This window comes from Chiloscyllium plagiosum, unplaced genomic scaffold, assembly GCF_037043375.1.
Source record: "Chiloscyllium plagiosum isolate Xiang-an unplaced genomic scaffold, Cpla_swu_hap1 HiC_scaffold_21, whole genome shotgun sequence".
In the NCBI taxonomy this organism is placed as follows: domain Eukaryota; kingdom Metazoa; phylum Chordata; class Chondrichthyes; order Orectolobiformes; family Hemiscylliidae; genus Chiloscyllium; species Chiloscyllium plagiosum.
Window position 1 is genome coordinate 52089617 of NW_028270159.1, and position 16343 is coordinate 52105959.

Consider the following 16343-nt stretch of genomic DNA (forward strand, 5'->3'; position numbering starts at 1 on the left):
TTTATGTTGCTTTTTTTCCAGAATGAGAAGTTCTAAATCTATTTAGTCTTCTTTAAGGGAATAACAAAGGTTGGAATTTATCAGGCTCTGAGTGGCGTGGGTTATGACAAGGTGAGTGGTAGAATCAGGCAAAATGTTTGGTGAGCCCCAACGTAACCTTGAATTTATCTCACTCCATCTCATATGCTTTTCTCAAATGGCTTGGCAAGATTCTCATCAAACAGTGTGAGTACCAATTGATCTTCAGTATTGCTTGTTAAATACTTTGTTAGTATCCCAACTCGCCACAAGTTGCTATCTTAGCAAACTTGGCACACAGACTAGCTGTCAGGGAAGCTTACCATACAACTGAAGCAAGTTCATGGCAAATTCAACTCTGCTTGCTCCGTACAACCTTCAGATTAGGCACCAGGTGCCAACATTACAGGCATGCTGTATGGGCACCAGCCACATGCTCCCCCAGATCCACAGATATTGGCATCCAATAGATACCAGCCTTTAGGAACCCTCATGGCACATGCCTGAGCTACTTACAGGCTGCTTATGTAACTTGGATACATCAGCAATTATCATTGTAATTCTACCATAAGTGCTCTTTGCACTCATGAACATGCATCCAGCTCATGCATTGGACTAAGCTGCCTTTCAGGGCTCTCCACTTGCTGTCATGGGGTTAAGAGACTCAGCCTACCTGGATGCTCTCAGCATCCCTGCCTTGCATTGCCACTTCTTGCCTTTTTGTGCATAGTCCTCTCAGTCAAGCAAGTGATTAGATTACACACAGGACATGCCGGGTTAGTGTTGTTGCGGGTTAGTATGGGCAAAGGCAAATGGGGAAGCTGTTGCATGTATTAGTGAGAGTGGTAGAGCATGACCTTTGGTGGGAGATTGGTGCAAAAGCAGCGATAGATTGAGTGTGAAATATCAGAGAGAAGATGGTGACACTTATGTTGGTGGAGTGGTGAAGGATGTTCACCTTCTTCATAAAGTAGTGGGTATTCCTACAGATGGCTGAGACTGCTCTAACTTGGGTGGCAATCTAAGACTAAACTGGCATTGCCTGATGTTGTAGCCTGCACTGCTAGTCCTGGGGATGAGGAAGCCCAACCTGTGTACCATCATTCTCACAGTGACAGGCACCTGGGTGTGTGTGGACTTTGCATGTTCTCCCAATGCCTGTGTGGGTTTCTGCCAGATGCTCCGGTTTTCTCTCCCAGCAGGTTAGGTGGATTGGCCATGCTAAATTACCCATAGTCTTCAGGGATGTGTAAGCATTAGCATGGAAATTGCAGGGTTGCAGGGATACAATAGGGGGATGGGACTGGCGGGATGCTGTTTGAAGGGTTGGTGTAGATTTGTTGGGCTGAAAGGCCTGTTTCCACACTGTGCGGATTCTACAAAAAAAAGGAGCTCCAGGACCATATAAGGGATGAGTATGAGGAACAAAATGGCAGGTCCAAACTGACAGTGCTTCTATTGGCTTGTAAATTTGTTGCCAGCATTGGAAATGCAAGTCGGTTCCAAGATCCAATGAATGGTGTGTTTCTCCAGCACATGGTAAGATGGCATGGAAATCAGACCTGTTACTTGCTAAAACGACTGAACAGCAAATTTAATTTGGCAAGTTCGGTAAGCAATGATGAGAAAACTGGCTTGGCCCTGTGGCAAGAATCACTCCACCAAATTCAACATGACTTGAACTTAGCCAAAAAACTGTGTAATTCAGCCACAAATCTACTGTGTTGTATTTCAAGAAGTACTCTTCAATAAGGATTTTTATTTGACCATATAAATAATCGGTAGATCTCTGCTAATACATAGATCATCTGCTCTGATGAAGAGTTACTTGACCCAAAATGTTAACTCTTATTTCTCTCTACACATGCTGAACTTTTCCAGCAATTTCTGTTTTTGCTTCATTTATAGGGGACAAATAATTCTACATAATTTTAATTATAGCAACTTTGTGTTTGGAATGGATAAATCACAAAATTATTGTTTTCCTGCCTCATTTCGTTCCCTCTTCCTTTTGTCTTTTCGATCATTCAGTCCTACCTTTCTTGAAGAACAGATGTTGGAAAAGAATGATAATGTAACTGGCTATATGCAAAACTATAGGTTAGTGTCTCACTGCTGAACTGTATTATTGAGTGGTTTCAGACCAGTTTAGGCTCTTAGGTATTCCATTAGGCTTCCTGTAGAGATACTTTGGTATAAATATGCATGGAGTTGATGAAGATGCTAAGATTTGAATGTTGAAACGTGTGATGATGGAAAAGCACATATTTCGAGTATAACCTCTTCATCAAGGTTATGCTCGAAACGACACTCTCCTGCTCCTTGAATGCTGTCTGACCGGCTGTGCTTTTCCAGCACCACGTTTTTCGACTCTGATCTCCAACATCTGCAGTCCTCACTTTTATGCTAAGATTTCAAACCTGCTTTGTTTACAGCAGCCTTGAACTGTTAGAATCCATTCAGACACTTCAGTTCCTGAATAAGAAGACTTGCATGAAGGACTTGTTCTGATTCCATATCAAACCACTAAATTTATGTTATGATCTGGTTAGGGATTAGTAACATTTGTGTTTAAAGTGGACAAATTTGGAAATCCCTGGTACTAATTAAGAGAATAAAGCCACAACATTCCACAGCTTTGAACAAACCACACAACACCAGGTTATAGTCCAACAGGTTTAATTGGAAGCACACTAGCTTTCGGAGCGACGCTCCTTCATCAGGTGATAGTGGAGGGCTCAATCCTAACACACAGAATTTATAGCAAAAATTTATAGTGTGATGTAACTGAAATTATACATTGAAAAATTAATTGTCTGTGAAACCTTTCATCTGTTAGAATACAGTGATAGTTTCACTTCTTTCATGTGTAAATCACAAAACCTTTTTTTTTAAAGTTGCATTCTCAGTTTAGCTGTTAACAATGGTGCTAGCTAGACAATATGTTGACGGTGTTGGCCCACTGTGTTCTCTGTCTATGCCATGATGTTTAGATTGATTCTAATCTAAAAAGTGAGATAACGGAGTTTTACATAAATTCATGCAGTTTTTGAGCTCAGAATTCTACATGAGTGCATGCAGTTTTTGAGCAAAGTACAATGTAACCCTGCAAGTAGAAATTCACCCCACAAAATATATGTGTGCATGTGGGTCTTTGTCTGTCTGTGTGTGTGTGCCTGTCTGGGTTGGGGGTTGTGAGTGTGAGAAAGTGTATGCGTATGTGTAGTGAGTGCAGAGTGTCTTAAGTGTGTGAGGGGGTGCATGTGTGAGTGTGGGAGTGTGTGTGTCTGTAAGGGTGTGTGTGGGTGTCTGTGTGTGCGTATGTGTGTATAGGAGTGCCTGTGGGTGTGTGAGAGTGTGTGTGTGTGTGTGTGTGTGTAGGAGTATCTGTGTGTGTGTATGGTGCAATGGTGGTCACCTGTAATGTGACGTGAACCCAAGCTCCTGGTTGAGGCCCTCCCTATGGGTACCGAACTTATCTATGAGCCTCTGCTCGGCCACTTTTCTCTGCTGCCTGTCCCGAAGTCCACCTTGGAGGATGGTCACCCGACGGTCGGAACCAGACACCCTTACAGACACACACACTCCCACACTTACACATGCACCCCCTCACAGACTTAAGACACTCTGCACTCACTACACACACATGCATACACTTTCTCACACTCACAACCCGAAACCCAGACAGACGCACGCACACACAGACAGATCCACATAGAATAATAGAGTCATAGAAATGTACAGCATGGAAACAGACCCTTCGGTTCAACCCGTCCATGCCGACCAGATATCCCAACCCAATCTAATCCCACCTGCCAGCGCCCGGCCCATATCCCTCCAAACCCTTCCTATTCATATACCCATCCAAATGCCTCTTAAATGTTGCAATTGTACCAGCCTCCACCACATCCTCTGGCAGCTCATTCCATACACGTACCACCCTCTGCGTGAAAAGGTTGCCCCTTAGGTCTCTTTTATATCTTTCCCCTCTCACCCTAAACCTATGCCCTCTAGTTCTGGACTCCCCGACCCCAGGGAAAAGACTTTGTCTATTTATCCTATCCATGCCCCTCATAATTTTGTAAACCTCTATAAGGTCACCCCGCAGCCTCCGACGCTCCAGGGAAAACAGCCCCAGCCTGTTCAGCCTTTCCCTGTAGCTCAGATCCTCCAACCCTGGCAACATCCTTGTAAATCTTTTCTGAACCCTTTCAAGTTTCACAACATCTTTCCGATAGGAAGGAGACCAGAATTGCATGGAATATTCCTCCAGTGGCCTAACCAATGTCCTGTACAGCCGCAGCATGACCTCCCAACTCCTGTACTCAATACTCTGACCAATAAAGAAAAGCATACCAAACGCCTTCTTCACAATCCTATCTACCTGCGACTCCACTTTCAAGGAGCTATGAACCTGCACTCCAAGTTCTCTTTGTTCAGCAACACTCCCTAGGACCTTACCATTAAGTGTATAAATCCTGCTTAGATTTGCTTTCCCAAAATGCAGCACCTCACATTTATCTGAATTAAACTCCATCTGCCACTTCTCAGCCCATTGGCCCATCTGGTACAGATCCTGTTGTAATCTGAAGTAACCCTCTTCGCTGTCCACCACACCTCCAATTTTGGTGTCATCTGCAAACTTATTAACTGTACCTCTTATGTTCGCATCCAAATCGTTTATGTAAATGACAAAAAGTAGAGGGCCCAGCAACAATCCTTGTAGCAGTCCACTGGTCACAGGCCTCCAGTATGAAAAACTACCCTCCGCCACCACCCTCTGTCTTCTACCTTTGAGCCAGTTCTGTATCCAAATGGCTAGTTCTCCCTGTATTCCAGGAGATCTAACCTTGCTAATCAGTCTCCCATGGGGAACCTTGTCAAACGCCTTACTGAAGTCCATATAGATTACATCTACTGCTCTGCTCTCATCAATCTTCTTTGTTACTTCTTCAAAAAACTCAATCATGTTTGTGAGACATGATTTCCCACGCACAAAGCCATGCTGACTATCCCAAATCAGTCCTTGCCTTTCCAAATACATGTACATCCTGTCCCTAAGGATTCCCTCCAACAACTTGCCCACCACTGAGGTCAGGCTCACCGGTCTATAGTTCCCTGGCTTGTCTTTACTGCCTTTCTTAAACAGTGGCACCACGTTTGCCATTCTCCAGTCTTCCGGCACCTCACCTGTGACTATCGATGATACAAATATCTCAGTAAGAGGTCCAGCAATCACTTCTCTAGCTTCCCACAGAGTTCTCGGGTGCATCTGATCAGGTCCTCGGGATTTATCCACCTTTAACCGTTTCAAGACATCCAGCACTTCCTCCTCTGTAATCTGGACATTTTGCAAGATGTCACCATCTATTTTCCTACAGTCTATATCTTTTGTGGGGTGAATTTGTACTTGCAGGGTTACATTGTACTTTGCTCAAAAACTGCATGCATTTATGTAAAACTCCGTTATCTCACTTTTTAGATTAGAATCAATCTAAACATCATGGCATAGACAGAGAACACAGGGGGCCAACACCTTCAACATATTGTCTAGCTATCACCATTGTTAACAGCTAACCCGAGAATGCAACTTTTTAAAAAAAAGGTTTTGTGATTTACACATGAAAGAAGTGAAACTATCACTGTATTCTAACAGATGAAAGGCTTAACAGACAATCAATTTTTCAATGTATAATTTCAATTACATCAGACTGTTAGGATTGAGCCCTCCACTACCACCTGATGAAGGAGCGTCGCTCCGAAAGCTCGTGTGCTTCCAATTAAACCTGTTGGACTATAACCTGGTGTTGTGTGATTTTTAACTTTGTACACCCCAGTCCAACACTGGCATCTCCAAATCTTGAACAAACCAAGTAAACTTAATTATACAAGTTATAAAACAATTTACAGTGTAAATTCAGCTTACACTGCAGCTTCCAGAGTAAATTTGCAGAACAAATGCGATGAACTGAATGGCCTAATTCTGCTTCTGTATTTTATAGTCTTAATGTGAGGTACAAATTATAGTCGATCACCATTTGACCATACCAAATTGCATATGTGATCTAGACAAATGCCATGGATTTCTTAGCAATCTACCTAGGTATTAGTGACACTGTTACACTCTAGTATTAATCAATGTCACATTCCAGCTCTGTCATTCTTTGCAGAGGTAGGTTCTTTACACAGAAATGGTGGGTGTGTGGAATGCACTACCAGCAGTGGTAAGAGAGTCAGATACATTAAGGACATTTAAGCAACTCCTGGTTAGGCACATGGAGGTTAGTACAATGAAGGTTTATGTAAGTTAGTCTGATCTTAGAGCAGGATAAAAGGCCGGCACAACATCGAGAGCTGAGGGCCTGTATTGTGCTATACTGTTCCATGTTCTATGGAACAGGGTTACAGGATTAGGGTGGGGTGGGGGGTGATTTCTGAATAGGATTTCTTTGGATGGATTCTATGATTCTAAGTAGATTGATGAGCATGTTTTACAGACATGGGCTCAAATGCCACCAAATAGCTGATTCCTACAGCAAGTAGATTGGTGAGAATGAGGTAAAGTATGTTTATCCCTCTTGTTGTTCCCTCGTCACTTGCCACAGACCCAATCTGGCATTTTTTAAGTTAAAATCACACAACACCAGGTTATAGTCCAACAGGTTTAATTGGAAGCACTAGCTTTTGAAGCGCTGTTTCTTCATCAGATGGTTGTGGAGGACACAATTGTAAGACATAGAATTTATAGCAAAAGTTTACAGTGTGAGGTAACTGAAATTATACATTGAAAAATACCTTGATTGTTTATTAAGTCTCTCATCTGTTAGAATGACCATGTTAGTTTCACTTCTTTCATATGTAAATCACAAAACTTTTTTAAAAAGTTACATTCTCAGGTCAACTTTAACAATTGGTGTCAGCACAGATAATGTGTTGAAGATGTTAGTCCCCTGTGTGCTGTTGTCTGTGCCATAATGTTTAGACTGATTCTAATCTAAATAATGAGTTAACAGAGTCTTACATGGATTCATGCAGTTTTTGAGCAAAGTACAATGTAACTCTACAAGTATAAATTCACCCCACAAACATATATGTGTATGTGTGCATGTGGGTATTGTGTGTGTGTGTGAGAGAGAGAGAGAGACCTGGATTTTCCCTTTTATAATAGTGCACAGCTGATTGGTGAATCTTTCTGATATTTGCCTTGGTAAGGTGGAATAATATGGAATCAGTAAAATTAATGTGCTCCGGAGATGTCAGTAATATCACTGAACAAGTTGATTGGAAAATATTTTAAAAAGCAGAATCTTAAACTTAGCTCATTGAGTATGAAAATTATTTATTAACGAAGGCTAACTCAGAACACAAAACAGGTATAAAGGTTATATTCTGGTAATTGTGCTAATTAGCTCACTGGTTTCAATTGTCATCATAAAATAATTGGTGAGATTAATTTAGGGTTAGACTCCATATATAGCTGGCAAATTGAAATCTGTATTTTTCTTTTCTTTGAACTGTGTGTTAGTGAGGGTCACTAACATAATTTATTGCCCTGCACAAAATGCCGATAAGAAGATGGTGGTAAGCTGGCATCTTGAGCCATTGAAATCCATATGGCATATGGTGTAGGCAAACCACAGTACTATTAAGGAGGGACTTGACACATTTTGACCACAAGTTTGAAGGAAGGGCAACATAGTTTCAAGTGAAGATGCTGCATGGCTTTGAGGGGAGTTTGCAGGTGGTATTGTTTTCTTATGTCAGATAATCTTGTCCTTTTACTTGATAGAGGATGCATATTTCAGAGGTACTGTTGAAGGACCTTGCCAAATTTTGCTGAACATCTCGGTGGCTCTTATGGTGCGTTGGTAGTGGACGGAGTGAATGCTGATGGTGGTGATACTCATTGCAGAATTCACAGCTTTTGATCCAGTCTTGCAGCACAGTACACATATATGGTTGGTTCAGTTAAATTTCTGATCAATGGTAACCCAGAGGATGCTGATGCAGAAGCTATGATATGATATTATAGAATGGTCATTGAGGAGACAGCTGAAAGTGGCTGGGCCTATGACTCTACTCTGCAAACCTTCATAGCACCGTCCTGGCACTGAGTTCATTGGCCTTCAACAATCATAACCATCAAAGTCAAGATCAGAGTAATGCTAGAAAAGCGCAGCAGGTTAGGCAGCATCCAAGGAACAGGAAAATAATGTTTCAGGAAATGAGGCAGGTAGCTGAGAGTGCAATAGATGAATGGAGGTTGGGTAAAGATGATAGGTCGGAGAGGAGGGTAAAGCGGATAGGTGGGAAGGAAGATTGACAGGTGGGACAGGTCATGAGGATGGTGCTGAGCTGGAAGGTTGGAAATGGGGTAAGATGGGGTGAGGGGAAATGAGGAAACTAGTGAAATCCACATTGATGTCATAGGGTTGGAGGGTCCTGAGGCGGAAGATGAGGCATTCTTACTCCTGGCGTCATGGTTAGGGAGTAGCAGTGCAGAAGGTCTAGGACCTGCATGTCCTTGGCAGAGTGGGAGTGGGAGTTGAAATGTTCGGCCACGGGGTGATGGGGTTGATTGGTGTGGATGTCCCGGAGATGTTCTCTGAAGCGCTCTGCGAGTAGGCATCCAGTCTCGCCAATGTAGAGAAGACCGCATCGGGAGCAACGAATGCAGTACATGACATGTGTGGAAGTGCAGGTTAAGCTTTGATGGATACGGAAGGTTCCTTTGGGACCTTGGATGAGGGGGGAGTTGTGGGCACAGGTTTTGCAATTCCTGTGGTGGCAGGGGTAAGAGCTGGGAGGGGAGGGTGGGTTGTTTGTGGGCATGGACCTGACCAGGTAGTCACGGAGGGAATGGTCTTTACGGAAAGCGGGTAGGTGTGGGGAGGGAAATATATCTCTGGTGGTAGAGTTCTTTTGTAGGTGGTGGAAATGTCAGCGGATAATACAATGTATACAGAGGTAGGTGCGGTGGAAGGTGAGGACCAGGGGGGTTCTGTCCTTGTTGCGGTTGGAGGGGTGGATTTGAGGGCAGAGGTGTAGGACGTGGACGAGATGCATTGGAGGGCAACATCGACCATGTGGGAGGGGAAGATGTGGTCTTTAAAGAAGGAGGCCATCTGGTGTGTTCTGTGGTGAAACTGGTCCTTCTGGGAGCAGATGCAGCGGAGTTGGAGGAATTGGGAATAGGGGATATCATTTTTGAGGAGGCAGGGTGGGAGGAGGTGTAATCCAGGTAGCTGTGGGAGTTGGTGGGTTTGTAAAAAATGTCCGTGTTGAGTCGGTCACCGTTGATGGAGATGGAGAGATCTAGGAAGGGGAGAGAGGTGTCAGAGATGGTCCAGGTGAATTTAAGGTTGGGGTGGAATGTGTTGGTGAAGTTGATGAATTGTTCAACCTCCTCGTAGGAGCACGAGGTGGCGTCAATACAATCATCAATGTAGCAGAGGAAAAGGTAGGAAATGATATCAGTGTAACTCCGGTAGATAGACTGTTCCACATAGCCGACAAAGAGACAGGCATAGCTGGGGCCTGTGCCCCATAACCATCATCCTACTTGCTTTCAATGACTCCATTCAGTAGATTTTTTTTCCCTCTGATTCCCACTCTTACCCTTTTTGTACTGTGTAGATTTTCTTCCCACTGTTTGGTTTTGGACTTTAGCAGATATAATTAGACAATAGACAATAGACAATAGGTGCAGGAGTAGGCCATTCAGCCCTTCGAGCCTGCACCGCTATTCAATATGATCATGGCTGATCATTCCTAATCAGTATCCTGTTCCTGCCTTATCTCCATAACCCTTGATTCCACTATCTTTGAGAGCTCTATCCAACTCTTTCTTAAGTGAATCCAGAAAGTGGGCCTCCACTGCCCTCTGGGGCAGAGCATTCCACACAGCCACCACTCTCTGGGTGAAGATGTTTCTCCTCACCTCTGTCCTAAATGGTCTACCCCGTATTTTTAAGCTGTGTCCTCTGGTTCGGCACTCACCTATCAGTGGAAATATGTTTCCTACTGCCAGAGTGTCCAATCCTTTCATAATCTTATATGTCTCAATCAGATCCCCTCTCAGTCTTCGAAACTCAAGGGTATACAAGTCCAGTCGCTTCAGTGTAAATCCTGCCATTCCAGGAATTGACCTCGTGAATCTACGTTGCACTCCCTCAATAGTCAGAATGTCTTTTCTCAAATTTGGAGACCAGAACTGCACACAGTACTCCAGGTGTGGTCTCACCAGGGCCCTGTACAGCTGCAGAAGCACCTCTTTGCTTCTATACTCAATTCCTCTTGTTATGAAGGCCAGCATGCTATTAGCCTTCTTCACTACCTGCTGTACCTGCATGCTTACCTTCATTGACTGGTGTACAAGAACACCCAGATCTCTCTGTACTGCCTCTTTACATAAATTGATTCCATTGAGGTAGTAGTCTGCCTTCCTGTTCTTGCCACCAAAGTGGATAACCATACATTTATCCACATTAAACTGCATCTGCCATGCACCTGCCCACTCACTTAACTTGTCCAGGTCACCCTGTAATCTCCTAACATCCTCATCACATTTCACCCTGCCACTCAGCTTTGTATCATCAGCAAATTTGCTAATGTTATTGCTGATACCATCTTCTATATCATTAACATATATTGTAAAAAGCTGCGGTCCCAGCACGGATCCCTGCGGTACCCCACTGGTCACTGCCTGCCATTCCGAAATGGAGCCGTTTATCACTACCCTTTGTTTCCTATTAGCCAACCAATTCTCAATCCAATCTAGTACTTTGCCCCCAATACCATGCGCCCTAATTTTACTCACTAACCTCCTGTGTGGGACTTTATCAAAAGCTTTCTGAAAGTCCAGGTACGCTACATCTACTGGATCTCCCTCGTCCAACTTCAGAGTTACATCCTCAAAAAATTCCAGAAGATTAGTCAAGCATGATTTCCCCTTCATAAATCCATGCTGACTCTGTCCTATCCTGTTACTACTATCCAGATGTGCAGTAATTTCATCCTTTATAATAGACTCCAGCATCTTTCCCACCACTGAGGTCTGACTAACTGGTCTATAATTTCCTGCTTTCTCTCGCCCACCTTTCTTAAAAAGTGGTATAACATTAGCCACCTTCCAATCCTCAGGAACCGATCCCGAATCTATTGAACTCTGGAAGATAATCACCAACGCATCCACGATTTCCCGAGCGACCTCCTTCAGTACCCTGGGATGCAGACCATCAGGCCCCGGAGACTTATCAACCTTCAGACCTAACAGTCTCTCCAACACCAAATCCTGACAAATATAAATTCCCTTCAGTTCAGGTCCTTCAGCCACTGTTACCTCAGGGAGATTGCTTGTGTCTTCCCCAGTGAACACAGATCTGAAGTACCCATTTAATTCCTCTGCCATTTCTTTGTTCCTAGTAATATATTCCCCTGTTTCTGTCTTCAAGAGCCCAATTTTTGTCCTAACCATTTTTTTGCCTTGCACATACCTAAAAAAGCTTTTACTATCCTCCTTAATATTCTTGGCCAGTTTACCTTCGTACCTCATTTTTCCTCTGCGTATTTCCTTCTTAGTAATCCTCTCTTGCTCTTTAAAAGCTTCCCAGTCCTCAGTTTTCCCACTTATCTTAGCTATGTTATACTTTTTCTCTTTTAACTTTATATGTTTCTTTACTTCCCTCGTCAGCCACGGCCGCCCATGCCTCCTCCTGGGATCTTTCTTCCTTTTAGGAATGATCTGATCCTGCAACTTCTGCATTATACACAGAAATATCCGCCATTGTTCCTCCACGGTCATCCCTGCTAAGGTATTGCACCATTGAACTTTGGCCAGCTCCTCCCTCATAGCTCCATAGTTCCCTTTTTTTAACAGAAATACTGTCACTTCTGACTGTACCCTCTCCCTCTCAAATTGCAGATTGAAGCTTATTATATTATGGTCACTACTTCCCAATGGCTCCTTCACTTCGAGGTCTCTGACCAATTCTGGTTCGTTACATAATACCAGATCCAGAATTGCCTTCTCCCTGGTCGGCTCCAGCACCAGCTGCTCTAAGAATCCACCTCTGAGGCACTCCACAAAGTCTCTTTCTTGAGGCCCAATACCATCCTGATTCTCCCAGTCTACATGCATGTTAAAATCCCCCATAACAACTGTAGTGACATCTTTGCAACAGGCCAATTTCAGCTCCTGATTTAACTTACATCCGACATCCAGACTACTGTTTGGGGGCCTGTAGATGACTCCCAAGAGGGTCTTTTTACCCTTAGTATTTCAAAGCTCTATCCACACTGACTCTACATCCCCTGACTCTAGGTCCCCCCGCGCAAGGGACTGAATATCGTCCCTTACCAACAAGGCCACCCCACCCCCTCTGCCTGTCAGTCTGTCCTTACGATAGCACGTGTAGCCTTGAATATTCATTTCCCAGGCCCTGTCCACTTGAAGCCACGTCTCCGTTATCCCCACAATATCGTATCTGCCAATTTCAATAGGCAGATAGACAATAGGTGCATATGATTGTTGTTTCATAAGTGCTGCTTGATACCATAGTTACCAGTAGAATACGTCCTGATTTTTGTGGTCAGAACGTAATACTCAGGCATTTTTCTAATTTGTCAAGTAGATGCCTTGAATTATAACTGTACAGGAGTATTTGGCAAATAGCGTGGCAAGGTGTGAAACATAAGTTTTCAGTGCAATAGCTGGGCTACTTTCAGGGCCCATATCCTTTGGTGATCCAATATTTTTAGCAGTTTCTCAATATCTGGTGGAATTAATTGAATCGTTCTACGACTGACATCTGTGATGATTGTGACCTCAAGAAGTGACCAAATTTAATTAGCCACTCTTCGTTTCTCACTTAAAGTTGAAAATGCTTCAGCTCTGATTTTTACACTGACATTGTGGCTCCCTGATCACCAAAGAAAGGGATATTTTTGGAAACACCTACCAGATACTTGAATTTCCAGAATCTGTTATGATTGGATGTTAGATGACTACAAAGCTTTAATCATTGAATTATTGGATCTCTCAGCAATATGTGGAGCACTCTGCACCCATTGTTTAGGAAGCATGTCATCCTGTGTTGTAGCTTCACTGGGTTGTTACCTCATTTTTAAGTCTATACAGGTGTAGTTCTTGGCATGTTCTTTTGCTTTATACCTGAAGTAGCAGTAGAGTTTGGGTTATGCGGATTCATGAGATTGCAGATTATGGTTGAATAAAATTCTGCTGCTGGCGACAGCCCATAATTGCACTTCGTGTTTACTTCATGGACGCTCAGTTTTGAGCTGCTGGATCTTCACTGTCTGTTTCACTTAGCAGCATTGTAGTGCCACAAAATACAATCAGAGCTGTCCTTTTGAAAAGATGGGATTTTGGCTCCACAAGGACTGTTAAATGATCATTCTTACCAATAGAAAGATGTATCTGCAAGAAGTAAGTTGTTAAGGATGTGAGATTATCACTCCCTAAGATTTTCCCATGTGCTAATACAAACAACACCATTCCCATACAAATAAAATAAACTGAGATATTTAGGGAATGGACACAAGGTTGATCTCTTTTGTTGTACAGCTACATTCTTAAGAAGGATTACAAAACTCTTCAAATTTGAAAGGTGACATTGAATTTGATACAAAGTGAAATGGACATTGTTCATAGGCTACATGACTTCAAGTCAAACCATGACTATAGAACAAGGCCACATATTAATGACTGTGAAAGCTAACCACTGATCAGGGAACAACTGCTGAGATGTTTTCTGATATTGTTCTTCAATTGCCTCTACGCACTGATAATTAAGAAAGCATGCAGTGTTTCTTGCTTTTACCACTTTAATAAGTGCTACTATGCATTTAGTGATGATACATTAAAGGTATTGCACCTTCGTCACTTCCAGTATCTCTCTAGTGCCAACATGGCATCATTGTACATGTACCTGCCACAAGCTCATGCCTCTAAGTATATGTGTGAAACTTTGGAACTCTACCTACTCCCCACAACAATTGCTGTTTTTATTTTGCAGCTAGACTGAATGCATATTAAATAAGTAAATAGGGGAAAGTAGGTTAAGTAATAACAGCTAGAAAGGTATTTTCACATAAAGAGTGATTAATGTTCAGATTGGTTTTGTGAAAAGAGTAGTGGAGGAAAGAAATGTGGAATAATTCAAGAGGCAATTGGATGCTGTGAAGTGGAATCTCTAAATTTCTAAGGATGGAGGAGCTGAAATCTCCATTTCTGCATTTATTTTAAATCTTTATATTTTTGCAATAGGATATGAAAAGTCTTTTGAAGACAAATTATTAATAATGTCTTTGTTTAACCAGGAGAGTACAGTTTCCATTATTGTAAGTATAAAATTTTGCCTCTGATATGTTACTGTAACATTTCTCTTGGGCAAGGTCTTGATGAGGTAAATGCTGTTTTGGAAAAGAAATTCATCCATAATCCAAATTAGTTCCATATTCTGCATTTCCTTACATAATAAAAATTTATTAGTTGATTATTTAACTTTTTTTCTTCTACACCCTGTTAAGCTAAATAATAGATATTGTAAAAGGCTGATATCATAATGTTTTTAGTGCCTTTCAGTCAAATTGTGATTTTTTACAGGTGATTGCTTAGATTTTTCTTTCCTGTGTGTTGTCAGAGGAACTGTTACTTAACTCCAATTGACCAAAACAATCTTCAGTCAAAAATATAGGAGTTAAATTAGTCTGTGCCAGTAGCACAAATTGGGTTTACAGCAAATTAGCAGCCTTTTTGTAACCAATTACTGTTTTCTCCATTGACTTTCCTCAGGCAAGGACTGCCAATGCACTCTGAAACTATTTTACACAACAGGCATTGACTATTTTCCCTTCTCACCCTAAACTTATGCTCTCTAGTTCTGGAACTCGCCCACCCCAGAGGGACCTTGTCTATTTGCCCTATGCATGCCCCTCATGAATTTATGAACCTCTATAAGGTCACCCCTCAGCCTCTGGTGCTCCAGGGAGAACAGCCCCAGCCTATTCAGCCTCTCCCTATAGCTCAAACCCTCCAACCCTGGCAACATCCTTGTAAATCTTTTCTGAACATTTTCAGGTTTCACAACATCCTCCCTATAGGAGGGAGATCAGAATTGCACAAGAGTCTTATCAGACTCAAAACATTAACCAAACTTGCTGAGTTGCTCCAGCACTTTGTATTTTAGTCCCACTGATATCTGCTTTCTTGAATATGAATTGAGAGTTTGCAAAACTCACTTTCTAACACTTAATCCAACCAATCTGTTGTCTGTGTGACAATGTTTAATGCTTTCTGACATGTTATGTTGAATTGATTAATTCAATCAGTACTTGGGCTTCTGTTACATAATATAAAATGAAACAAATTTGTTCATGGGACCTCAAGATTGGAAAAAACAGTTCTCAGTAATACTGACCTTGTCAAATCTATCATTAATTACTTGATTTAGCTTTTTGGATTTTGAAACATGATCTTTTCTACTGGCTTATGGTCACAGATTACCCCTTTAACTAGCTATTCACTGCTTTCTCATTTATCTCTCAGGGATGCAAGGTGGACTGAGCATAGAACTGATGGGACTGCCAACTACCTGCTTTTTAAGAATGATATGCATTCACCCACTGGACAATTTCTACACCAAGTTCCCACTAAGTTCCCTCATGATAAAAAAGTGGTTGAAACGAAGGCAATTCAAGTTGATGTCAGGTAAGTAGCAAGTAATTTTAGAACCACACAAATGCTACACAATGACTATTTCCAACAAGAGAAGGTCTAATCATTGACAATTCATGGCATCACCATACTTAAACTACCACTAGTCATATTATGGGAATTACAGTTGACCAGAAATTTAACCGGACCAACCCATTAATGTTTTGGTTACAGGTGCACATCAGACATTAAGTGTTTTATGATATGTTACTCACCTCCTGACACCTTCCCATCTATCTGCTCCACTCTCCCCACTGATCTATCACAATTACCTCCCAACTACATCCACCTATCACCTTCCCACCTATCTTCCCCCCAGCCCTGATGAAGGACTTTTGCCCGAAACGTCGATTTTCCTGCTCCTCAGATGCTGCCTAACTTGCTGTGCTTTTCCAGCGCCACTCTAATCTTGACTTTAAACTGATACACAGCTGAAAAATGTGTTGCTGGAAAAGCCCGAAACGAAGATTCTCCTCCTTGGATGCTGCCTGACCTGCTGCGCTTTTCCAGCAACACATTTTTCAGCCAGTATCCTCTAAGCAAATCCAACTTAGAATTGTAAGTTGCCTGTCCCATCTTTTCAACACAG

The 16343-nt window shown here is 42.3% G+C and overlaps 1 protein-coding gene across 1 annotated transcript in view; it reads left to right on the plus strand.

Annotated features, from left to right (window-relative positions):
* The window catches only part of LOC122564715 (uncharacterized), a 110239-nt gene that overhangs the window by 24284 nt on the left and 69612 nt on the right, over window positions 1–16343 (plus strand). The window contains exons 5-6 of the mRNA XM_087998696.1: window positions 14359–14379; window positions 15587–15748. Coding sequence (XP_087854822.1) covers window positions 14359–14379; window positions 15587–15748 — 183 coding nt within the window. The remainder of the gene's footprint in view (window positions 1–14358; window positions 14380–15586; window positions 15749–16343) is intronic.